A 25983-nucleotide genomic window follows, 5' to 3' on the forward strand; every position below is an offset into this window, starting at 1 on the left:
GCCGCTAGGCGGAGGGTTAGCCTAGTGAGCCGCGGCACCGGCCTTCCTTTGAAACCCTTTAAAAGGTGTTCACCAAATGTGTCCACTGAACCTAAGCAGCCCTGCTGAAGGTCATCATGCAGTGGTGAAGGCCAAACACAGATTCCCTGTGGTGGTCTGCAGTGACCACCCTAGGCTTCTGTGCCAGCCAGGATATGCAGATTAAGCCTGGAGAAGGCTTCCTTGGTTCTTGCACAGGTTCTGTCTTCACACTCAGAAGTACCTGACTGGCTCTTCTGTGGCCTGCATGCCCTTTCAAGTTCAAAGCCATACTCCCGACTGCTGAGGAATCACCTGCCAGCCCCATCCTGGTTGGGTTAGTTTTCTGTCTATTTTGGAATGTTAAGGGCACATTTCTATTCATTTTCATGTGGTTCATCTCCTCATAGTTACTCATGGCCTTGAAAATAGTCAACTGCCTCAACCCAAATCGTGTAAATCCACCCCTTAATGACAGCTAAAATATGTATAATGTTCACTGTTGTGTGTGCCACTTTGATTTTTTTTTCTTTTTTTTTTTTGACAGGCAGAGTGGACAGTGAGAGAGAGACAGAAAGAAAGGTCTTCCTTTTGCCGTTGGTTCACCCTCCAATGGCAGCCGCGGCCGGCACGTTGCAGCCGGCGCACCGCACTGATCCGATGACAGGAGCCAGGTACTTATCTTGGTCTCCCATGGGGTGCAGGGCCCAAGCACCTGGGCCATCCTCCACTGCACTCCCTGGCCACAGCAGAGAGCTGGCCTGGAAGAGGGGCAACCGGGACAGAATCCGGCGCCCCGACGGGGACTAGAACCTGGTGTGCCGGTGCTGCAAGGCGGAGGATTAGCCTAGTGAGCCGTGGCGCCAGCCGCCACTTTGATTTTTATCATTCCATTACAATCCTCACAGCGGTCGCACAAAGGTAGATATAATCATCCCCATGCTACAGCAGGGAATTAGACAAAAGATTTCACAGAATTTACAAAGCAGTACTTTCATGGGTGTTCACACCTACCCAAAGGCATGCTGGGTAAGTGATGGTTTTCTAAGAATAAGGCAGCACAGAGAGTGAGAAGTACTCCAGGTCCGCAGTCACAAGACTCAGTTTAGGTCCCCAAATTTTACCAGCCAGGGGACTTGGCAATGGATGCTCAGCATCGTGGGCTAAGGCAAGATAGAGTGAATTAATTCCAGACTGAAAAAAAAATCTGTCGAACTGTTCCAGCAAATGCTTTCATTCATTTATTTATTTTTGGACCCACTGTAACTAAATTGGCTGTGACCTCGATCCTTGAACCAGGTTCTGTTTGGCACAGCTCCATTTCTTTCTGACTTCCCAAGATTAATGGCATTTGTTACATTATCTGACCTACTTGTGTGAAAAGGACATTGCTCAAATTAATGTCAACCCTTGCTGTAATGACTCCTCAACTTCTCAAATCAGTGCCACAGTTACCCATACACAGCCTCAGGCTTCCAAATGGATTATCAACGGTAAGATGGGGATTTCTGTTTGTGCAGGCCTATATCATGTTATTTTCAGTACCTCCTTCCATTCTTATGCATGGCTCTGAGGTAGCTCTTACCTATTCATCACTATCATTTCAGAGGGGAGAACCTGGCTCAGAGAGTTAAGGCATCTCACCCAGATGAAACTAGCAAGCAGTGTTAAACCAGTTATTCTGCTGGACTCCAAAGCTCACTCTCTCTGCTGTCTGAGGGAGATAGCAAATGAGAGGGAAAGAAGAGGGACTGCAGGCACACAAGGAAGACGGCTGCAATGCTGGAATTCAGTTATGATGCAGCAATTCCAACCAGAAGGAAAGTCTTCAGAACTACAGGGCACTGAAACCAAAGCCTTGTCCTCCTCCCTCAAGGGAGACACAGGGACCTTGAACAGAGTCCTAAACTTTCTTTTCACCAAAAATAAGCTTATTTTTAATTCCACTTTTCCATAAACTTTTTAAAGTATACATATATACATAAGTAAATAATTGTTGCATGTAATTAATTAATTAATTGTTGCATGATGTGGGCAAATCCAAGTAAACACAAACTATTAAGACATAGTAAATTATACTTGTAGTTCCACTAAGAATTCATAATCTGAGCTTTTAGAAAGATAAACGAAAGCATACTATAGCCACTACTGAAGGACAAATACAGCTGACCTGATGCTACTAGATAGCTATTTACATCTGGAGCACAGAATGCAGAATCCATCCTCTGCATTCTAAAATACACACTACAACTTTAATGAACATCAGTCTATAAAGGAGAAGAAAATAAAGCAGAAACCTATGTTCTATAATAAATCATCCAGAATTCTGAATTCTAAAAATCTCTGAAAAACTGAACAATTTCCAGTAAGTAATCCCTTTGATGGCAAAACCTAAGATGATTTACTTGGCTATAAAATCTGTCCTAAACATGTGCCTCTAGAATGCCTTAACTCATCCTATTTAGTGAGCTCTGTTAAACACTGTTGCATGACAGGCAATGGCCCAGCCCTGCCGGGGGCTGGAGGGCACTTTCACACTTTGTGGTATGTGCATCATACACTTTCTTCTTTCTATTTATTTATTTATTTATTTATTTGAAAGGCAGATTCTGGGGGGAAGGTAGACAGACAGACAGACAAACAAATCTTCCATTCACTGATTCACTCTCCAAATGGCTGCAATGGCCAGAGCTGGGGCGATCTGAAGCCAGTAGCTTCCTCCAGGTCTCCCACACGGGGGCAGGGGCCCAAACACTTGGGCCTTCCTTCGATGCTTTCCCAGGTACATTAGCAGGGAGCTGTATCAGAAGTGGAGCCCTTGGTACTCAAACCAGCATCCATAAGGGATGCCAGCACACAGGCAGTGGCTTTAACCACTATACCACAGTGACAGCCCCACATCATATACTTTCTTTATTTTTTTATTTTTTATTTATTTATTTGACAGGTAGATTATAGACAGTGAGAGAGAGAGACAGAGAGAAACGTCTTCCTTCCATTGGTTCACTCCCCAGATGGCTGCTACAGCTGGTGGTCTGCTGATCTGAAGCCAGGAGCCAGGTGCTTCTTCCTGGTCTCCCATGGGGTGCAGGGCCCAAGCACTTGGGCCATCCTCCACTGCCCTCCTGGGCTACAGCAGAGAGCTGGACTGGAAGAGGAGTAACCGGGACTAAAACCCAGCACCCATTATGGGATGCCGGCGCTGCAAGGCAGAGGATTAACCAAGTGAGCCATGGCGCCAGCCCTTACATCACATACTTTCAAAAGTCCAAAATACTCAGAATTCAAGAACAGCCCTGGGAAAATTGTGGTACTGTATTTGTTTTGTAGTGGCCAAGGAACTTAGGAAGTAAAGAAACAAAACTTGAAGAGAAAAAATTCACTGTCAAGTAAACAGATGAACTCAGCTTCAGTCATTCCACTCCCCCCCCAGCAGCCCTAAATCAGCGCCCTGCTCCCCTGAGTTACTGCTTCCCCAGGGAAGCCTTTTCCCTCTGACTCCTGGCTCCCTCATGCCTCTGCAGGACTCTGCTGGGCCCGCCACCTGGCACAGCCAACGTGCTACACCCGTCCATACCATGTCCGTCTTCCCCACTAACAAGCGCCCAAGGGCAAGGACAGCTGTTTTGTCTATCTGGAGCCTGGCATAGTGCCTGGGCTCTTGTCAAACAGAAAAGCGTCTGGGTTGCCCCCAAGTTCTAGTCAGTCACGCTAACTTAGATACAACTGAGCCTCACTGCACTCTCTGCTGCCTCTCAGTGCACGTGGGGCAGGTGCACTTTTTCTGGCATTTTGTTTTGCTTGAAAGTGCTGTGACACAGAACCGACTGAGCCATTAAAGACACGGCTGCTAAACACAGAAAGACATGTAAGGGCTCAGAAACACTGACTTGGCCTAATTGTTTCCTAACTCCACACTGCTGCCAGAGCACGGAACTTCTTGGTGTGGACACTGGCAGGGGCTGTCCAGAGTTCTTGTGAATCTCTGGGATAGGGCGCAAAGCATATTCAAATCTCAACTGATTCCAGCTTTAATATATAATAAGGATTCAAACTAAAAACTGTAGGCAAGGCTGGCTCCGCAGCTCACTAGGCTAATCCTCCGCCTGTGGCGCTGGCACCCCAGGTTCTAGTCCCGATCAGGGTGCCGGTTCTGTCCCGGTTGCTCCTCTTCCAGGCCAGCTCTCTGCTGTGGCCCAGGAGGGCAGTGGAGGATGGCCCAAGTCCTTGGGCCCTGCACCCCATGGGAGACCAGGAGAAGCTCCTGGCTCCTGGCTTCAGATCAGCACACCACCAGCCATAGCAGCCATTTGGGGGACTGAACCAATGGAAGGAAGACCTTTCTCTCTGTCTCTCTCACTGTCTATAACTCTACCTGTTAAAAAAACAAACAAACAAACAAAACCTGTAGGTAAGACCTTAAAGTAAACGAAACCAGGAAGTGTGTCAGGTTTTAGCTTCAAACTCTTCTTAAGGTCCTGAAGGTATCATTAGTCTTTTTACTCAAGGCCTTAAATCGTCCATCACCAAGTCCATTCCGTTCTTTCAAATGATTGCTGACATTCTGCTCTCTACTCCGACTGCCGTCACCCCTACCCTCATCTGTCAGAGCACCCCTGAGGTGACCTCATCCAGGAAAGTGCTTTTTTCTGACGTGGTTAGAACGACAGTCAAATACAGAGGACTACCCAGTGTTCATCTCTAACCGGAACCTCCTCCTACACTCCAGATTCCTTCAAGAAACCGCCGCTCCACTTGGAGAGCAAACAGGCACCTCCAACTCAAGTTGCAAGCGCAGTGCTCGAATGCCTGTGCCAGACCGTACAGGGTCTGCCAGCTCCCCCACTTCCTTCCTTTGTCCCCCTCTCTGATCTTCACAGCTCTCTACCCTTCTATACCCGGCAGCTGCATGCTTCTCCATGCAGGGCTGAACCAAACCAGGGCCTGGAACATTCCCAGGCACTAATAAAGGTTGTTGCTCAAAACTCTGAAAGATCAAACCTGGTAGTAAATAAACAGGAAGAACCCTGGCCCTGGGCCACACACCGAAACCCTCACAGAAACCCCACGCGAACCATCTCGACTGCTGCAGCTCTTTGCAAGTTAAGTTCCCCGAGCCAATGCTTTGAACTGATCACCCTGGCATTCAGTGCTTTCCTTGGGAAAAATGGCCTGACCGCTGGCAGGAGCTCCTGGAGGCCAATTCTGAGGACACTCCGCAAACAGGACTGGCCAAACATGGTATGGTACTCAACCTTAACCATGTCAGAAAACGCCAACTCCATCCTCCCAACTGATCAGGCCAGGAAGCTGTGAGTACCCACCTGTCTCAAAGGTGAGTCTCTAGCAAGCCCTTCAACTCTACTTCTGGAACATATCCAGAATCCAGTCGATCTCACCACCACCTATGCCAGCAGCCTGAACTCTCTCCTAGATAACTCCAGCAACCTCCTAACTGGTCTCTCTGTCATTCCCTGGCCCATGCTAATGCCAGTCTACTGCCCACACGGCTCTCAGATTCTGCCATTTTCTAAAAGAGTTATCTTTCTAATGGTTATACCTCCCACCCCTGGAAGACGACTCTAAAAAGCTCTCACGTGAGGCCTGACTTCTGTAGGCCCAAATTTCCAAATAAATACAAGTTTACTTCTACTTGAATAACCCACTGTCATCTCCATCTCAGCTCATCTTCCCTCCAAAACTGACTTCCCCATGCTACTCACTCGGTTTTTAAACATGGTATCGCCACACTCTCAAGACAGAAATGCAAAATTACACCTTCTTTTTAAGTAGCAATGTGTTCGGTAGGTATCACTATTATAAAATTTTGGCAGACTGCAAACATGGCCACAATTCATCTTCTTCACTGCAGCTTCTCCCACCAAGAGGCAAAAGCCGGGGCTGGTGCTGTGGCGCAGTGGGTTAGGCCACCACTTGCAACGCTGGCATCCTATATGAGCACCAGTTATGAGTTCTGGCTGCTTCACTTCCAATCCAACTCCTTACTATCCTGCCTGAGAAATCGGTGTAAGACGGCCAAAAGTGTTCGGTCCCTGCACCCGTGTGGGAGACCCAGATGGAGTTCTAGGCTCCTGGCTTACACCTGGCCCAGCCCTGCCATTGCAGCCATTGGGGGGGAATGAACAGCAGAGGGAAGTTATTCATTCATTCTCTCTCTGTGTGTGTGTGTGTGTGTGTGTGTGTGTCTCCCTCTCTCAGTAACTCTGCCTTTCAAATAAATCTTTAAAAAAAAAAAAAAGAAAGAAACAGGTCCTATATCTGTACTATGACTAAAAAGATGTGCCAATTCCAAGCCTAGGCCTTAAGAGCCCAGAGACCTTGCACACTTCAGTTCCCTCTTGGAATCCTGCCCAGGGGCCAGGAAAGCAAGCCCAGGAGAGCCTGCTGGGTGAAGAGAGACATGGGCCTGGCACACCACCTGACAGCCTGCCAGTCTCAGAGCAGAGCTGCTTCACTGACTGGCAGTCGACCAGTGACACTTGAATGAGTCCACTAAGACCAGAAGAACTGCCAAGCTCAGCCCAGGCCAACTGCTGACCCACAGAATCCTGAGCTAAAGAAACAGCTGTCATTTTAGGTACTCAGTTTTGGAATAATTTGTTATGCTACAACAAATAACCGTCACAAAACACAACTCAATGCATTAAAACAAAACCGATAAAAAGGCCCCAGTGACAGAAAGCCCCAGTGAGTGCCATTCTGTGCCATTCCACATGCGGGCATGCAGAAGGCGGTCTCCCCACTGGACGTGGCTCTTGCAGAGCAGGGATCCTGTCATGCTCATCTCCGTATTCTCCACGTCAGCACAGTGTCTAGCATAGTGTAGAGGTCAACACACGTGTAAGCGATCACCAAGTGAAGCAACGACAAATCTGCCCTTCTAGGGCAAGCTCCTTTTGCGTTTGAAACAATAGAGTTGCTCAAGCTTTCTAAGTATCTGCTTCTCATCTGCATAAACAGTGGAGACAAGGGTACCTCTCGCATGTAATACTTCTGTTAAATGCAAGAGATCACATCACACCCTAAACATAATCATTTCTACAGAAAAGGCTGTGTGTGGGGAGTTATTACTGCTTTGCATTGGCTTCCTCTCCTCACAAAAGTTGAGTTCCTGACCACCATGCTTAATCTGGTGCATAGTTCAGGGCCAGGTATGCAGTTGGTAGGTGCCAAGTTCCTTGTTGGCAGACTGCACACCCTGACCAAGAAGCCCCACTGGCTTCCCAGTGCCCATTAAAATCTCAACTACTCTTAAGCAGTTTTATCAAAAATATCTTACCACTTCACCTCTCCCTTATTATGTAGCATCACAGAATGCATCAACTAGAAAGCTGCCCAGGGAGGCCGGCGCTGTGGCATGGTAGGTAAAGCCACTGCCTGCAGTGCCGGCATCCCATATGGGCGCCGGTTTGAGACCCAGCTTCTCCACTTCCAATCCGGCTCTCTGCTATGGCCAGGGAAAGCAGTAGAGGATGGCCCAAGTCCTTGAGCCCCTGCACGCACACGGGAGACCCTGAAGAAGCTCCTGGCTCCTGGCTTCAGACTGGTGCAGCTCTGGCTGTTGTGGCCAACTGGGGAGTGAACCAGCGGGATGGAAGACCTCTCTCTCTCTCTCTCTGCCTCTCCTGCTCTCTCTGTGTAACTCTGACTTTCAAATAAATAAATAAATCTTGAAAAAATTAAAAAGGCAAGCTGTCCAGAAACAAGCAACAGAAAACTGAATAACACTGTCGGACAAGTAGGAGTTTCACTTTTTTTTCCCACAAAAGAAGCAGCTTAGAGGCAGGCAGGTGCTGTCATTCTACCACAGCCGGCCACTCTAAGTCCTGTGGTCTCTCCTCATGGCCACAGAGGGTTGCCACAGCTTCTGATGTAACAGCCATGTCCAACGGAGTAAGAAGGAAGCAGTGACTGCCATATCTGCTCCTATAATATACAAAGCAAAAGCTTTCCCGGGGCTACCGACTTCTCCTTATTTCACTGACGTACCACAAGAAGGCTGAGAAAGCAAGCCGTAGCTCTTCCAGCCTCTGAGGTGGTAGCAGACACTCCCCAAAGTTGGCTGCACTAGTATCTCTTGATCCACGTGCTCTTCCTAAACCATGACACTGCCACCCCTCCATGGACAACAGACCTTGAAGTTCCTCCCTCTTTTTTTTTTTTTTTTAAAGATTTATTTTATTTTTATTTCAAAGAGTTACAGAGAGAGAGAGAGAGAGAGAGAGAGAGAGAGAGAGAGAGAGGTCTTCCATCCGCTGGTTCACTCCCCAGATTGCTGCAACGGCCGGAGCTGAGCTGATCCAAAGCCAGGAGCCAGGAGATTCCTCCAGGTCTCCCACATGAGTGCTGGGGCCCAAGGACTTGGGCCATCTTCTACTGCTGCCCAGGCCATAGAAGAGAGCTGGATCGGAAGAGGAGCAGCCGGGATTAGAACCGGCACCCATACGGGATGCTGGTGCTTCAGGCCAGGGCGTCAACCCACTGTGCCACAGCGCTGGCCCCCAAGTTTTTCCCTCTTGAAGCTGGGTAGGATTCTGACTACAGTGGGGTGATGCTGTGTGACTTTTAGGCTACAAGAAATGATACAACTTCCACCCATATTTTCCTTTCTCTTGGACTTTCACCTCTGGGGCCCTGCAGTGGTATGTGAAGAGCATGGCTGTCCTAAGGAGACTGTAGACAGACCACACAGAGACAGGCAGAAGTGCAGGAGGGTCTGCCCAGTCCAGGGGCCAATATGGCAGTGAAAAGCCTTCGACATGACCCACCCACCCCCTGACTGTGGCCTCATGATAGCCCCTGAGCTGTCCAACGGAGCTCAAATCCTGAGTGCCTACTCACAGAAACCGCGGGAGACCACAAATAATCAGAGTTGCTTTAGACCACTAAGGTCTGGGATAGTTTGCTGTGTGGAGGGAGGCAAGACAGAGAGGCCATGGGAACAGGAGCCAGGTGAGCAGCAACACCCATGGCCACCCAGACCTGTCCATCCAGCTGCTGTCCTCACTTCCCCTGTTGCCTCTGCTGTTTCAGGTCTCACGTCACTGCCCTTCCCTTCCTGGACTCCCTAGCTTACCCAGCAATGTGGATGCTATCTTCCAGATAATGGCCCAGTCTCAGCGCTTTCAGTAAGCCATGATGACCACCCTTAGTTCTGCCCAGGACACACATGTCTAAATACATTTTGTCACATTGTTCTTTCTTCCCCTATTCTTGAATCGACAGGCAGAGAGATAGTGGTTAAAAATCACACATCCTGGGGCTGGCGCAGTGGCATAGTGAGTAGAGCCACCAACTGCAATGCCGGAGTCCCATGTGGGTGCCAGTTCGAGTCTCAGCTGTTCTGCTTCCGATCCAGCTCTCTGCTGTGGCTTGGGAAAGCAGTAGAAGATGGTCCAAGTCCTTGGGCCCCTGCACACGGGGGAAGCTCCTGGCTCCTGGCTTTGGATCAGTGCAGCTCCGGCCATGGTTGCCATCTGGGGAGTGAGCCAGCAGATGGAAAACACCTCTCTCTCTCTCTCCCTCTCTCTCTCTCTCCCTCTCCCTCTCTCTCTCTCTCCCTCTCTCCCTCCCTCCATCCCTCCTTGTGACTCTGCCTTCAAATAAATAAATATTTAGGAAAAATAAAAATCAAACATCCCACATCAGAGTGCCTGGGTTTGAATCCTGGCTCCACTCCACATTTCAGCTTCCTGCTAACACATCCCTGGGAGGCAGCAGGTCATGGCTCAAATAGTTGAGTCCCCGCCATCCACATGGGAGACCTAGATTGAGTTCCTAGCTCCCAGCTTCACCCTGGCCAAGCCCTGGCCATGGCAGGCACCGGGGACTGAACAGACAGGAGATCTCTCTTTCTCCCCACATCCCCTCTCTCCTCTTTGCCTCTCAACTAAACAACAAAATCTAGTATGAGTTCCTGTTCATGGAGATCTCAACATACTCCCATACTATACACAGTTTACTCCAAGCACTGCACCAGGAAAACATTAGGTATTTAGTAAGTACTGGAGAATGAAGCTTAACATCTGGTATTTTATGCATCGCCATCAGTGTCTCTTAACACCTTGTGGTGCCGGCACACCGGGTTCTAGTCCCGGTCGGGGCGCCGGATTCTGTCCCAGTTGCTACTCTTCCAGGCCAGCTCTCTGCTGTGGCCAGGGAGTGCAGTGGAGGATGGCCCAAGTGCTTGGGCCCTGCACCCCATGGGAGACCAGGAGGAAGCACCTGGCTCCTGCCAATGGATCAGCGCGGTGCGGCGGCCATTGGAGGGTGAACCAACAGCAAAGGAAGACCTTTCATCTCTGTCTCTCTCTCTCTCACTCTGCCTGTCAAAAAAAAAAAAAAAACAAAAAACAAAAAAAAAACCCTCTCTTTACCACAAAGCTCTCCTTATCCTTACCACTTAGTGTCGGTCTGTGTCTTTTTCTACTTCAAAACTCAGAACAGGAGCAGACATCCTGCCTAATCACTAAGATGCTGCACCTGCATCACATCCCTGGGTTTAACCTCCGGCTCAGGCTCCTGATCCCAGCATTCTCTTCATGCAGACTAATGTGGGAGACCTGACTTGAGTTCCCAACCTCGGCCCAGCAGGCATTTGGGGAGTGCACCAGCAGATGGGGGAGCGCTCATGCTTTCTTTCTCTCTCCCTGCTTCTCAAGTAAAATAAATCAATACTTTGTTTTATTTTAGAGTTCAGCTCATATGTAACTTCCTCTGTAAGTTTCCCTGACTAGCCCCTCCCAGCCTAGAGAAAATGTCTCTCTCCCGCATCCTCTCGGCACCCATCCGTGCTTCCATCAGCATCTGCCCCTGACCTCAGACCCACGTGTGCTGCCTCCTCACCAAACCTCTCTGCACTGAGGGAAGAGCCACCACCCCACCCATTCTGACACATGGGAACCAGCACACGCTGGATGGACGGATGAGGAAGGAACACACGAACCGTCAACTAACAAAGAAGAACATATAATAAAAACTCCCACTGCAGTGCTTTACTTATATTTCAGAATCTGAATTCGGTAACACATAGTTTATGTGAGCATATCAAGGCCACAGTTTTAAAGAGAGAATACATCCCAATAACTATATAAGAACATTAAAAATGTCTTCAATAAGCTACTTCGAAAAATTGTCACTTTCCAGACCTGTTTAAAACAAAAATATCATGAATCCTGGGAGATACCACTTATGTTTAAATTCATGGCTGAGAAGTTGAAACCAGGGACTCTTACAGAATGTTACACATACAGTACGGTATTTCCTGTGTTCACTGTGCTGTTCCTGTTGGAAAAGAGCAATTCTCTTATTTTATTCATTTTTTTTTTTTGACAGGCAGAGTGGACAGTGAGAGAGAGAGAGACAGAGAGAAAGGTCTTCCTTTTGCCGTTGGTTCACCCTCCAATGGCTGCCGCGGCCGGCGCACTGCGCTGATCCGATGGCAGGAGCCAGGTGCTTCTCCTGGTCTCCCATGGGGTGCAGGGCCCAAGCACTTGGGCCATCCTCCACTGCACTCCCTGGCCACAGCAGAGGGCTGGCCTGGAAGAGGGGCAACCGGGACAGAATCCGGCGCCCTGACCGGGACTAGAACCCGGTGTGCCGGTGCCACAAGGCGGAAGATTAGCCTAGTGAGCTGCGGCGCCAGCGAGCAATTCTCTTATAAATAACTTTGACTACTTCTGAGCCATTAAAATGTATAACAACAACTTTTCTCGACTGTTCAGAGGACAAATGGTAAACTGTGTCAGCAGCAGGCCAGGAGTGAGCCCCTGCTGACCTTCTTGATGTGTAAGACCCCTCTTATTCCACGTGGCAAAGTTCCCGTGACAGCACCCAAAATGGGGTGCTGATCCCAGAAGGCCAATAGAATGGTTATCTTCTTTGAATTTCATAACTCTTCCGTTGACTTATTTCTATTTTGGGAAAAATCAATGTAACCTACAAAATACCACCCTCCATTTGCAATCCATCTGTACTTCCAAGTTGCGCCTGGAGAACGCCAGCACCTTCTGGCACTCTGGGTCGGCACTTGTACCTAAGCAGACCTCTGCACTGTTTCATTGGTAACGGTCTCCCAATGGCACCATTAAAACAAGTCAAGAAACAGTCTGTGCAATCCAGGTGCCCAAATGGCAGAACACAACACTCGGTTTATCTTACAAAACAAAGGAAAAGAAGTCTTCCTCATACGCGTTGTGGGACGACCGCATACCCTGTTCTCATTTGTGTGGTCTCCCTGCCCACATGGAACCCAACTAGTCTTTAAGGACCAATGTGGTTCTAAACCTGCTTCTCCAATTACACACAGTGAGGGCTCAAGATAACAACACACAAAAAGAAACAGCCTCGAAACACATGGTTTACCTGGCTGTCAGTAATGGGTGCTAGAATGGCAACTTTTTGGAGGGGTCAGCCTTCAGGACACGAAACTTGCCATACATAGCCTGTTTAATCCAAATGTCCTTTCCAGGGAAAGTATTAACTTTAAGAGAGTATTACCACGATAACCTGTAAGTGGAACTGAACACACTGTTTCCAAGCCGGATTTCAGCGCAAAGTCATCCAGAACAATGAAGATGGACTGAACTGAACTGTCACGCATGTTGCACTGTTGCCATTTAATCAGTCCCCACAGCAGCAGCCACCTTGGCTTGATAACCCGTGACTCACCAAAGGAGCCGTCCCCATGAGCAGGCGGGATCTGGGTTGGTGGGCAGTGTAGGCTGCACCACTTTCCAGCTGCGTGCAGGATGGAGCAAGTCGCTGAGCCACTCTGTGCCTCTCCTGATGAAGCACCTGCCTCAGAAGGCTGCAGGAGGACCTAACAGGTTAGTGCATGCACAGCGCACACAACCTCGCCTAGAACACAGTAAGGGCTAAGTCAGTACAAACTAGCACTGCTGCTGCCATCCGACTCTACATTTTCACTCGTACTGAAGAACTTTCTCTGTAAGAATCTGACAGCGTTTATTTAGAATTACGTTCCCAGCTGACTCATTTTCAACTTTAATTTTCAGGTTCTTTCTGTCTGAGCAGTATCAAGCTAGTCAGACCTTGTTCAATGTCACCAGCACATGCTGAATCAGAATGCTGTCAACAGCACCCATTATGACTATATGGAAATAATCTAAATATCAACTTGATCTCCAAGTTTGTCATACTTACACTCAGTGCTTCTTGACTAACTTGCTATATTGTATGCTGCTTTTTCAGAATATTAAAATAATGAAGCAGCAAAAGCAAAAACAAAACAAAACAAAAAAACAACCATATATTGGGGCTGGTGCTGTGGCGTAATGGGTTAAGCTGCAGCCTGCAGTGCCAGCATCCCATATGAGCACCGGTTCAAGTCCTGGCTGTTCCACATCCCATCCAGCTCCCTGCTAATGTGCCTGAAAGATGGCCCAAGTGCCTGGGCCCCTGCACTCCCATGGGAGACCTCAATGAAGCTCCTGGATTCTGGCTTCGGTCTCGTGCAGCCCTGCCTTTTTGACAATATGGGTAGTATACCAGCAAATGGAAGTCTTCTTTCTCTCTGCCTCTGTCCCTTCCTCTCTGTAACTTTGCCTTTCAAATAAATAAATACATTAAAAAACATATATTGTATATTCTATATGGTTGTATCAAAACCTAGCCATCCCACTCCTTGGAATTTACCCAAAGGAATGTAAATTGGCAAATAAAAAAGCTGTCTGCACCTTAATGTTCAGTGCAGCTCAATTCACAATAGCTAAGACCTGGAATCAACCTAAATGCCCATCAACAGTAGACTGGATAAAGAAATTATGGGATATGTACTCTATAGAATACTATACAGCAGCCAAAAACAATGAAATCCGGTCATTTGCAACAAAATGGAGGAATCTGGAACACATCATGCTGAGTGAAATAAGCCAGTCCCAAAGGGACAAATATCATATGTTCTCCCTGATCAGTGACAACTAACCAAGCACCTAAAAGGAAACCTGTTGAAGTAAAATGGACACTATGAGAAACAGTAACTTGACAAGCCCTTGTCCTGACTGTTGATGAACAACTTAATACTTTATCCCTTTTAGTATTTTTTTTGTTCTACTTAATACTGTTGAATTCCTTAATTACCACACAATTATTCTTAGGTGTTTAAATTTAACTGAAAAGTGATCACTGTTAAATATAAGAGTGGGAATAAGAGAGGGAGGAGATGCACAATTTGGGACATGCTCAATTGGACCTGCCCCAGATGGGAAGAGTTAGAAACATGCCAAGGGATTCCAATTCAATCCCACCAAGGTGCCATGTACCAATGCCATCTCACTAGTCCATGTGATCAATTTCAGTTCACAATTGATCATAATGATAGGACTAAGAGTCAAAGGGATCACATAAACAAGACTAGTGTCTGCTAATACTAACTGACAGAATTAAAAAGGAGAACATGCTCCAACATGGGAAGCGGGGTACACAGCAGCCTCATAGAATGGCAGATGTCCTAAACAGCACTCTGGCCTCAGAATCAGCCCTTAAGGCATTTGGTTCTGGCTGAAGAGCCCATGAGAGTATTTTAGGCATGGAAAGCCAAGAAACTCTGGAAACAAACAAACAAAAACACCTAAGTGAAAGATCTCTGCGAGTGAGATCCCAGTGGAAAGCACAGGCCATCAAAGAAGGAGGTACCTTTCTCTGAAGGGAGGAGAGAACTTCCTCTTGGACTATGACCTTGTCTATATAAGATCAGAGTCTGCCAACTCAAAAGGCTTCCATAGCCTTGGCAACTCATGACAAGAGCCTAGGGTGGGCCGGTGCCGCGGCTCAATAGGCTAATCCTCCACCTTGCGGTGCCGGCACACCGGGTTCTAGTCCCGGTCAGGGCGCCGGTTTCTGTCCCAGTTGCCCCTCTTCCAGGCCAGCCCTCTGCTGTGGCCCAGGAGTGCAGTGGAGGATGGCCCAAGTCCTTGGGCACTGCACCCGCATGGGAGACCAGGAGAAGCACCTGGCTCCTGGCTTCGGATCAGTGCTGGCCGCAGTGCGCCGGCCGCGGCAGCCATTGGAGGGTGAACCAACGGCAAAAAGGAAGACCCTTCTCTCTGTCTTTCTCTCTTACTGTCCACTCTGCCTGTAAAAAAAAAGAAAGAAAGGAAGGAAGGAAGGAAGGAAGGAAGGTAGGAAGGAAGGAAGGAAGAAAAAAGAGCCTAGGGTGATTACTGGCGCCATAAACAAGAGTGGCAATTGTTAAGTCAACAACACTGTGCATTTACTCCCCACGTAGTATCTCTGTCCTTAATGTGCTGTACAATGTGAATTAATGCTATAACTAGTACTCAAACAGTATTTTACACTTTGTGTTTCTGTGTGGGTGCAAACTGTTGAAACCTTTGTTTAATATATACTAAATTGATCTTCTGTATATAAAGATAATTGAAAATGAATCTCGATGTGAATGGAATGGGAGAGGGAGCGGGAGAGGGAGGGTTGCAGGTGGGAGGGAAGTTATGGGGCAAAAAGCCACTGTAATCCATAAGCTGTACTTTGGAAATTTATATTTATTAAAAGTTTAAAAAAAGAATATTCTAGAAATATGTGCTGGGATGATATTATCTTTTTTCAAAGTATCAAGGGAAAAAAAGTCAAGATTACTGAAGATGTAGGCCATGAGCTCCACATTCATTAGAAACATTTTGATTTTAAAAATTGGGTTGGCTGGAGTGCATAAAACGCTGTCATTTCAGAGTTCGTTTCTATTAAGTACAATCATTCTCAACTGTTACTGATGAACTAATAACTCTAGGGCCTTCCCAATTACCTCACACTACTCAAATTCTTAAAATAGAAATTGATTTTTAATTCAATTTAATCTTCAAAAAAATGCAACACTGCACTTTCAGAAAAGTGTTGAGATGTCAGAAAATCAACAATGACACTACTGCTATTATGTAATCCAACAGGGTTTTGTGGTTCAATGTTAACAGCTTTAAAAAAAAATCTATTTCCATCTCAATAGTTGCTTTTGTAACTTTCCTGCTTTAGAGAACTGGGAGTAGAAGGAAGGGGAGTCAAACTCTTCACGCAGCCACAGGATGCTATTTGCTAAGGACCTGACCTATCCTTGCCTGTTCTGCTATTGTTGGGTTGTTGGTTTTTAAAGTCATCTAAAGGTGTTTTTTTTTTCCCCAAACAGCAAATGAAGTGGAAATTCATGCATATGAAATTTCATAAATCTATTTAAAAATCTATATACTTAAAAAGTATTAAAAAACAGACATTCATCCCAGATGAATATTCACTCCCACATGGCATTCGCTCTGGCCCAGCAGAGCCAGGGCCTCCTGGCAGTTGATATACTGAAGGGACTTTTATTTTATGGTACTTGGTCTTAAACAGAAGCAGAGTACACTGTGCCCAGTTAAGGAATGAGCACTCTGTTACTCTCTGCCTTACAGCTTTTACTACAATTCCAACCTCAGAATCAGTTATTAGTAAACTGTGGGGTGGACTCTGAATATTCTGAAAGTTACCACTGGGGGCTTCTGAGGTACCAAACATGTCACTGAACCATCTCATAATGCTAGAACTTAAGTGGCATTATTTGCAGCAGGTGGGATTTTTATTGCTGAGTACTTACTGGCTCTCAGAGTGAGGGCCAGGCCAGGGTATGTTTTGGCAGAAAAAAGGTTCCTGTCCCTGCTTTACATAAATTGCCTCAGGTTCTATCTTCTTACCCCTGCACAACCTACTACAGCAAAACAGTACTCGTACTCATGCTCACACTGGAAACCTTGGTTTTCTGTCCCAGTGCTTTACAATTCTGATCAACGGAATAAACATATATACACCTAATTACAGGGCACCTGGCCACTTAAAAAATGTTAATGGATCTAAAGGGAGACATAGACTCAAATACAATAGAAATGGGGGACTTCATACTCTACTTTCAGCAATGGACAGAACAACAACAGAAAACCAGCAAAGAAACAACAGTTAATTGACACTAAGGAACAAATGGACCTAACAGGTATCTACAGAGCTTTTCATCCTACAGATCAGAACACACAATGTTGTCACCAGTCCATGGAATTTTCTCTAGGATAGACCACATGCTTGTCCATAAAGCAAGTCTCAGGAAATTCAAAAAAATCAAAATCATACCATGCATCTTCTTGGACACAATCGAATGAAACTGGAAATCAACAACTCAAGAATCTCTAGGACATCTGCAAACAAACAGAGACTGAACAGCAAGCTCCTGAATGAATAGTGGGTAATAAAAGAAACCAAAAGAGAAATCAAAAAATTTATAGAAATGAATGAAGACAACAATACAACATATCAAAATTTATGAGATACAGCAAAAGCAGTGTTAAGAGGAAAGTTGAGAGCAATTGGTACCTACATGAAAAAATTGAAAATGCACCAAATAAATGAGCTATTAATGCATCTCAAGGACCTAGAAAAACAACAGCAAACCAAACCCAAAACTAGTACGAAAAAAATTAAAATCAGAGAATAAAAAAATTTGAAACAAAAAATACAAAAGATCAGTTAAATGGAAGCTGATTTTTTTGAAAACATAAACAAAATTGACATACCACTGGGTCAACTAACAACAACAACAAAAAGATGCAGAAGACCCAAATCAATAAAAATTAGAGATGAAAAAGGAAATGTGACAAAGGGATGCCACAGAAATAAAAGGAATCATCAGAAGTTACTACAAAGAATTGTATGCCAACAAACCAGGAAACTTAGAAGAACTGAATAGACTCCTGGACACATACAACCCATCTAAATTTAGCCATGAAGACATAGAAAGCCTGAACAGATCAGTAGCCAAGACAGAAACTGAATCAGTAATAAAGACCCTTCCAGCAAAGAAAATCCCAGGACCATCCAGATGGCTTCACTGCTGAATTCTACCAGACATTTAAAGAGCTAATTCCAAATCTTCTCAAAATATTCAAAACAACTGAAAGGGAGGGAATCCTCTCAAACTCCTTCTATAAAGCATCCTATTAATTCCTAAACCCGAGAAGAAAGAGAACTACAGGCCAAGTTCCCTGATGAACACAGATGGAAAAATCCTCAACAAAATTCTGGCCAATCAATGCAATAACACATCAGAAAGAGCATTCACCTGGACCAAGTGGGATTTATCCCTGGTATGCAGGGATGGTTCAACATTCTCAAATCAATCAATATGATATATCACATTAACAAACTGAAGAACAAAACTCATGATTATCTCAATAGATGCAGAGAAAGCATTTGATAAAATACAATACCCTTCGTGATGAAAACTTTAAGCAAATTGGGTATAGAAGGAACATCCCTCAACACAATCAAGACAATTTATGATAAACCCATAGCCAGTGTCATATTTTTGGGGAAAAGTTGGAAACACTCCCACCGAGATCCAGAACCAGCCAAGGATGCCCATTCTCAACACTGCTATTCAATATAGTCCTGGAAGTTTTAGCTACAGTCATTAGGCAAGATAAAGAAATTAAATGGGGATACAAGTAAGGAAGGAAAAAGTGAAACTATCCCTATTTGCAGATGACATGATTCTATACATAGGGGATCTAAAAGATTCCAATAAGAGACTATTGGAACTCATAAAAGAGTCTGGTAAATTGGCAGGATATAAAATAAACACACAAAAATCAATAGGATTTATATATACAAATAATGCCATGGCTTAGAAAGAACTTCTGAGATCAATCCAACTCACAATAGCGACAAAAAAAAAAATCAAACACCTTGGAATAAACTGAACCAAGGATGTCAAAGATCTCTGCACTGAAAATTACAAAACGTTAAAGAAAGAAATAGAAGACGCACAAAAAAATGGAAAAATCTTCCATGTTCATGGATTGGAAGACTCAATATCATCAAAATGTCCATACTACTGAAAACAATTTACAGATGCAATGCAAAAACAATCAAAATACCAAGGACATTCTACTCAGATATAGAAAAAAAATGACGCTGAAATTCATATGGAAACACAGGATACCCCGAATAGCTAAAGCAATCTTATACAACAACAACAATAAAGCCAGAGACATCACAACACCATATTTCAAGACACACTAAAAAGCAGTTATCAAAACAGCCTGGCGGGCCAGCACTGTGGCCTAGCGGGTTAATGCCCCAACCTGCAGCTCTGGCATCTCATATGGGTGCCAGTTTGAGTCCCAGCTGCTTCTCTTCCGATCCAGCTCTCTGCTATGGCCTAGGAAAGCAGTAGAAGATGGCCTAAGACCTTGGGCCCCTGCACCTGTGTGGGAAACCTGGAAGAAGCTCCTGGCTCCTGGCTTTGGATCAGCTCAGCTCTGGCTGTTGCGGTCATTTGGGGAGTGAACAAGCAGAATGGAAGACCCCTCTCTCTCTCTCTGGCTCTACTTCTCTCTGTAACTCCTCTGTCTCTCAAAATAAATAAAAATAATTTAAAAAAAACAGCCTGGCACTGGTACAAAAACAGATGGATAGGGGCTGGCGCAGTGGCACAATAGGTTAAAGCCCTGGCCCGAGGTGCCAGCATCCAATATGGGCACTGGTTCTAGTCCCAGCTGCTCCTCTTCAGATCCAGCTCTCTCCTGTGGCCTGGGACAGCAGAAGATGGCCCAAGTCCTTGGGCCCCTGCACCCATGTGGGAGACCCAGAAGAAGCTCCTGGCTTCAGATCTGTGCAGCTCCAGCCATTTCGGCCATCTACAGAGTGAACCTTCTGATGCAACAATTCTCTGTCTGTCTCTATCTCTCTCTGTAACTCTGTCTTTCAAATATGTAAAATAAATCTTTAAAAAAAAAAAGATGAGGCCGGCGCCGCGGCTCACTAGGCTAATCCTCCGCCTAGCGGCGCCGGCACACCGGGTTCTAGTCCCGGTCGGGGCACCGGATTCTGTCCCGGTTGCCCCTCTTCCAGGCCAGCCCTCTGCTGTGGCCAGGGAGTGCAGTAGAAGATGGCCCAGGTGCTTGGGCCCTGCACCCCATGGGAGACCAGGAAAAGCACCTGGCTCCTGGCTCCTGCCATCGGATCAGCGCGGTGCGCCGGCCGCAGCGCGCCGGCCGCGACGGCCATTGGAGGGTGAACCAACGGCAAAGGAAGACCGTTCTCTCTGTCTCTCTCTCTCACTGTCCACTCTGCCTGTCAAAAAAAAAAAAAAAAAAAAAAAAAAAAAAGATGAATAGACTGATGGAACAGAATAGAAATGCCAGAAATCAATCCACACATCTACAATCAACTTATCTTTGACAAAGGAGCTAAAATCAATCACTAGAGCAAGGATAGTCTCTTCAACAAATGGTGCTGGGAAAACTGGATTTCCACATGCAGAAGTAAGAAGCAAGACCCCTACCTTACACCTTCCACAAAAACCGCTCAAAATGGATTAAAGATCTAAATATATGCCCCGATACCATCAAATTATTGGAGAATATTGGGGAAACACTGCAAGACAATGGATGGGCAAACAGTTTTTGGAAAATTCTCCAGAGGCACAGGCAATCAAAGCCAAAATTGGCAAATGTGATCACATCAAGCTGAGAAGCTTCTGCACTGTAAAAAAAAAAAACAACACTCAGCAAAGTGAAGAGGCAACCGACAGAATGGGATAAAATATTTGCAAACTATGCAACTGATAAAGCTTTAATAACCAGAATATATAAAGAGATCAAAAACCTCAACAACAACAAAACAAACAACCCACTAAATAAATAGGCAAAGGACTTAAACAGGCACTTTTCAAAAGAGGAAATCCAAATGACCAAAAGACACACGAAAAAATGTTCAGGATCACCAGCCATCAGGGAAATGCAAATCAAAACCACAATGACGTTCTACCTCACTCCAGTTAGAATGGCTTTCATACAGAAATCAACATACAGCAAATGCTGGCGAGGATGTGGGGATAAAGTTACCCTAATCTACTGCTGATGGGAATATAAACCGTGGAAGACAGTATAGAGATGTCTCAGAAATCTGAATATACATCTACCATATGACCCAGCCATCCCACACTGTGAATTTATCCAAAGGAAATGAAATCAGCATTTTAAAGACTTATCTGTATCCCTATGTTTACCACAGCTCAATTCATAATTGCTAAGATAAGGAATCAACACAAATGCCCATCAACTGCATCAACTGAAGACTGGATAAAGAAATTATGGGATATATACACCATGGAATACTACACAGTAATAAAAAAATTGAAATCCTGTCATTTGCAACAAAATGGATGAAACTGGGAAACATCATACTTGGTGAAATAAGTATAAATATACTTAAAATAAAACACAGTGAAATAAGCCAGTCCCAAAAGGACAAATACTATATGTTCTCCCTGATCTGTGACAACTAATAGAGCAAATAAAAGGTAATCTTTAAAGTGAAATTAACACTTTGAGATGCAATGACTTTGAAGAGTCCTTGGGTTAACTGTTGTTGAACTCTTTACTTAGTATAAAGTTAACTGTATGTGTATAAAGTTAATTTAAAATAGATTTTAGTAAAAGATAAAAATAGGAACAGAAGAGGGGTGGAAGAGGGGTGGGAGTGTGGGTGGAAGGGTGGGTACAGTGGGAAGAATCACTGTGTTCTTAAAGTTGTATTTATGAAATGCATGAAGTTTGTATTCCTTAAATAAAAGGCTTCTGGGGGAGAGCAGGAGAGGGCTAGGGACAGTACGTTGAATCAGGTAGGGAAACGGAAGAGAACAATTCAATTCTGTTATAAATCACTTTAGCACTAATGATCACAATGTTTTTAAGTTTTATTCACTTGAGAGGAAAAGAGCGAGCTCCCCTCCACTGGTTCACTTCCCTGTAATGGCTGGGAATAAGCTAGGCCAAACCTGGTGGCCAGGAACGCAATTCAGGTCTCCCACATGGCGAGGTGGCAAAGGTCTAATTACTTGAGCCATCCTAACTGCTTCCCAGGTCCTGCATTGGCAGGAAGCAGGAGTTAGGAGCCAGAACCTGGTATCAAACCCAGGTACTCTGATGTGGGCTGCCAATGTCAGTCACTAGGCTAATCAACTTACCGTCAGTCACTCTCTCTATGACAACTATCTTTAGTTTACAGACAAACCAGTCAAGGGGCAACAGAGTCACAGAAAGGAAAACCACAGATGGCCCAAACCTGCACACACAGCTCCCTACGTGCCATCAGTAACACTAGCTTTGAAGCTCAAGCAGTACCTGTGTGTGCCAGAGCCAACTGAGCCGCACACCAGAGCACACCCTCAGGCCACTGTGACACTCTCCCTCCCCAAGGCCAGGCCCTCGCCGCAACCCATAACAGCACCTGGTTCTCTAAACATGGGACCTAGGTAGCTTCTAGGTTAACAATGAAATAATCTCAGAGAACTCTTTCTGACAAGAGTCCAATTTATATTTCCTCAGACTTTGTTTGCCCAATCTGATATGCTATCTGTAAAAGTTTTAAGTTCTTGTGGGTAATTTTTAAAAATTAATATGAATTAATTATTTTTAACATAGAGCGCCCCCCCTTTTGGTTGACGGTCATCCTTTCTCTAAATCTATTTTTAGTTTTGTGCCTCCAGTTCTAAACAGACACCACATGGCTGCTTCCTTGATAAGCTATTTATTTTTCAAAAAAAGTTAACTGCAACTCTGGCAGTTCTTCATTAAACATTATTTGTAGGCCGGCGCCGTGGCTCACTAGGCTAATCCTCCGCCTTGCAGCGCCGGCACACCAGGTTCTAGTCCCGGTCGGGGCGCCGGATTCTGTCCCGGTTGCCCCTCTTCCAGGCCAGCTCTCTGCTGTGGCCAGGGAGTGCAGTGGAGGATGGCCCAAGTCCTTGGGCCCTGCACCCCAAGGGAGACCAGGATAAGTACCTGGCTCCTGGTTTCTGCCATTGGATCAGCACGGTGCGCCGGCCGCAGCGCGCCAGCCGCGGTGGCCATTGGAGGGTGAACCAACGGCAAAGGAAGCCCTTTCTCTCTATCTCTCTCTCTCACTGTCCACTCTGCCTGTCAAAAAAAAAAAAAAAAACAGCAACCATTATTTGTAAAACATAAACAAACAGCTCCAGTTATCATCCACAGAGGGACTCAAGGAGCTTATAAATCAGTGAGTACCTCCTTCTGACAGGGCTATCCCTCTCCTGCCCTCTGAATGCCATCGAGGCTGTGCTGAGATACGCTGAATGGTCTGACAACTCCCCAGAAGAAAATGGAAACAAGTCTTCAGTTCCTAAGACGCTGCTTCCGGGGGCCTCTGGTCTCTGAAATCATGCTGGAGAAAAGTACATGGATGTTGGGCGACAGAAAGGGAGACTGTAACCAGCTCCATTTCCATACATGTTGTCTTTGGGCCAGCAGGACCAAGGCATCATTCCTATGGGTTTTTTGACCTCCAAAATCCAAATGCAGCCGGGAAAATATTAATTGGGAATGCAAATGAAACTGGGAAAGCGTCTGTAGAGGCATGGCAGTTTGGGCATCTTTTGAGTCAACAATTCTCAAGCTTGCTTGGTTCAGGTCCATAAGAACAAGAAAGTGATGGAGCTGAAAACAACACACCAAACACCCAACTCCACAAGTAACTTCTCTCACTGCGTGGTGTGCCTGGGAAAGTGGGACTCTGCAGTAGGAAAGGACCCTCAAAGACTCCTTAGTGAAGACAAAGAAACTAAGGCACAGACTTTCTGGGCAAGATGCTTTGGGGGCTCAGGTTTTAAATAGCACTCAGTGCTCCCAATGCCAGCAACAGCATATGAACCAGTAGAGGGTGGCATGAGGAGGACAGGCACGGTGGTGGTGTGGCACAGTGAGCTAAGCCACTGCCTACAACGCCAGCATCCCGTATCGGAGCCTGGGTTTAAGTCCCATCTACTCTGCCTCTGATCCAGCTCTCTGCTAGTGTGCCTGGAAAGGCAGTGGAGGATGGCCCAAGAACGTGGCTGCCTGACACCCACGTGGGAGAACTGGATGCACTCTGAGCTTTGGCCTGTAGGCGTCCTGGCCGCTGCGGCCAACGTGGGCATGAACAAGCCCGGCGGATGGAAGACCTCTCTCTCTTCCCCCACTCCCACATCACTCTACCTTTCAAGTAAATACATAAATCTTTTAAAAAGACAGAAAAAAGAAACTAAACAAAACAGGGTGAGGCCTGTAGTGGAACCAGCAGCCAAAGGCCCACACCAGGGTAGGCAGGGGACACATCAATGCACTTGTGAGAAGAACCAGAGAAGACACTGGTGAGCACTGCCCAGGGTGATGCAGTCTCGTATGTGGACCAGCAGGAAGCAGCACAGAGAGTCTGCAGCCCGCCCAGCGAGCAGAGCTGCTTCAGCCTTCCAGCAAGATGGCAGACACCTAAACCTCCGAATTAAGATCTGGTTCTGAACCAGGGATCCAGAGAGGGCTTGGGACAACAGCAAAACTACCACACAGAGACGGGAGCTGGGAGGATTCCCACTTGAGACAGGCCTTTTAACTAAAAGCTCAAACTTGCAAGAGAAACCAACTTCAACAAAGACTGACCAAAACTCAGCATCAGAAGGTAACTGATAAAACGAAAACATGGCCAACTGAAAACTGTTATGAGTTAAGACCTTCAAGAGATATGACAGAAAAATAACCAAAAGCAAAGAGGAAGTTTTTGGAAACATCATCAGAAAGATAATGAATCAAGAAGAGGTAAATTTGAAAACAAAAACCTACTTGAAATCCTGAAAATGAAAAATATGGTCACTGACTTAAAGCTCAATGGATGGGAGAAACTCAACACCAGCCACGATCAAAAAGAAAACCAGTAGCTTGATACCTACGTGGAATACAGTGAGGAGGTGAAACACATACAGTAAAGTAAATACCAGGTGGACTGAGAAGAAAACCTAACAGCGTTTCTGGAAATGATGCTCTACAGTATGGTGGCGAAGCAATCTTAGAACTAATGCTGAAAGTTTCCCAGAATTGAAGAGGTCAGCCTTGATAGTGAAAGCTCACAACGAATGAATGCCAAGCAGAGACCGGGTAAAAAGAAATCCTCTCCTGGGAAGGCTGCAGTGAGGCTGCGGAACACTGAGGACAAAGCAAAGCATCAAAAGCTGCCAGTGGAGGAGTCAGGAGTGCTAACCAGCCTGGCAGAACTCCAACCAGCAGGCAAGGGCCAAGGGAAAGTCAAGCCAAACAGAATGCCACGTCCAGGAATGGTGAGGAGGAAACAAACTTTTCCTGAAATATAAAGACTAGCTTTACCTTCTATACACAGATACTAGAAGAATTAATAAAGGTAGATAACTTCAATAAAAATAATAAAAGCCTAATTTAAAAAGCAAGAAGCTAAGAGAAAATCAAGGATTTAAGTTTCATAAGTAATTAATGGCTGAGGGAGATGTTAACTACCAGTTTAGTACTATTTTCCCTAAGCTTAACTCACTGTCTCCTAATCTTTCAATTTTATATTTTTATATTTGCACTTCCAGGTAAAATGTAAGTTTCCACAAGCTGACAGCTCCTAAATTTTATCAAAATAGTGTTCAGAATATTCACGTCTTCATTTCTTCATTCTAAATTTTAAAGGGTCCCTAGAGTGTGATAAGAATGAAGACGAATTCCATGAGAAGTCATTTATTAGTCATCTCGCTTGCTGTGCATTTCCTTGGTTAAATTACCTGGTCCTCACCAATATTTTCTATTTCCTCCATATTTAACACAAAACAATTTTGTCACCTATTTCTAAAGGAGAAATTTTGATAATCTTCCCATAAATGAAGAGATTCTGTTGTACATCTCCAAACAAAGCTAAACTTTTCTCTTCATATTGTATTAATTATTTCAATATTCTGGAGGGCCAGCTCTGTGGCCCAGTGGGTTAAAGCCATGATATGCATTGCTAACATCCCATCTAGGTGCCGGTTCAAATCCCGGCTGCTCCACTTTTGATCCAGCTCCCTGGATCAAAGCAGTAGAGGACATCCCAAGTGCCTGGACCCCT

The 25983-nt window shown here is 45.6% G+C and overlaps 1 protein-coding gene across 10 annotated transcripts in view; it reads right to left on the minus strand.

The window, feature by feature from the left end:
- TULP4 (TUB like protein 4) overlaps window positions 1-25983 on the minus strand; it is a 248201-nt gene that overhangs the window by 110548 nt on the left and 111670 nt on the right. Inside the window, exon 1 of one of the 10 annotated variants that reach the window (XM_070073330.1) lies at window positions 12709-15398. The exons of the other annotated variants lie outside the window; for them this stretch is intronic. Coding sequence (XP_069929431.1) covers window positions 12709-12726 — 18 coding nt within the window. The 5' untranslated portion in view covers window positions 12727-15398. Of the gene's footprint in view, window positions 1-12708; window positions 15399-25983 lie in introns of those variants that run through there. 10 annotated transcript variants of the gene reach the window in all.

This window comes from Oryctolagus cuniculus, chromosome 5, assembly GCF_964237555.1.
Source record: "Oryctolagus cuniculus chromosome 5, mOryCun1.1, whole genome shotgun sequence".
Lineage (NCBI taxonomy): Eukaryota > Metazoa > Chordata > Mammalia > Lagomorpha > Leporidae > Oryctolagus > Oryctolagus cuniculus.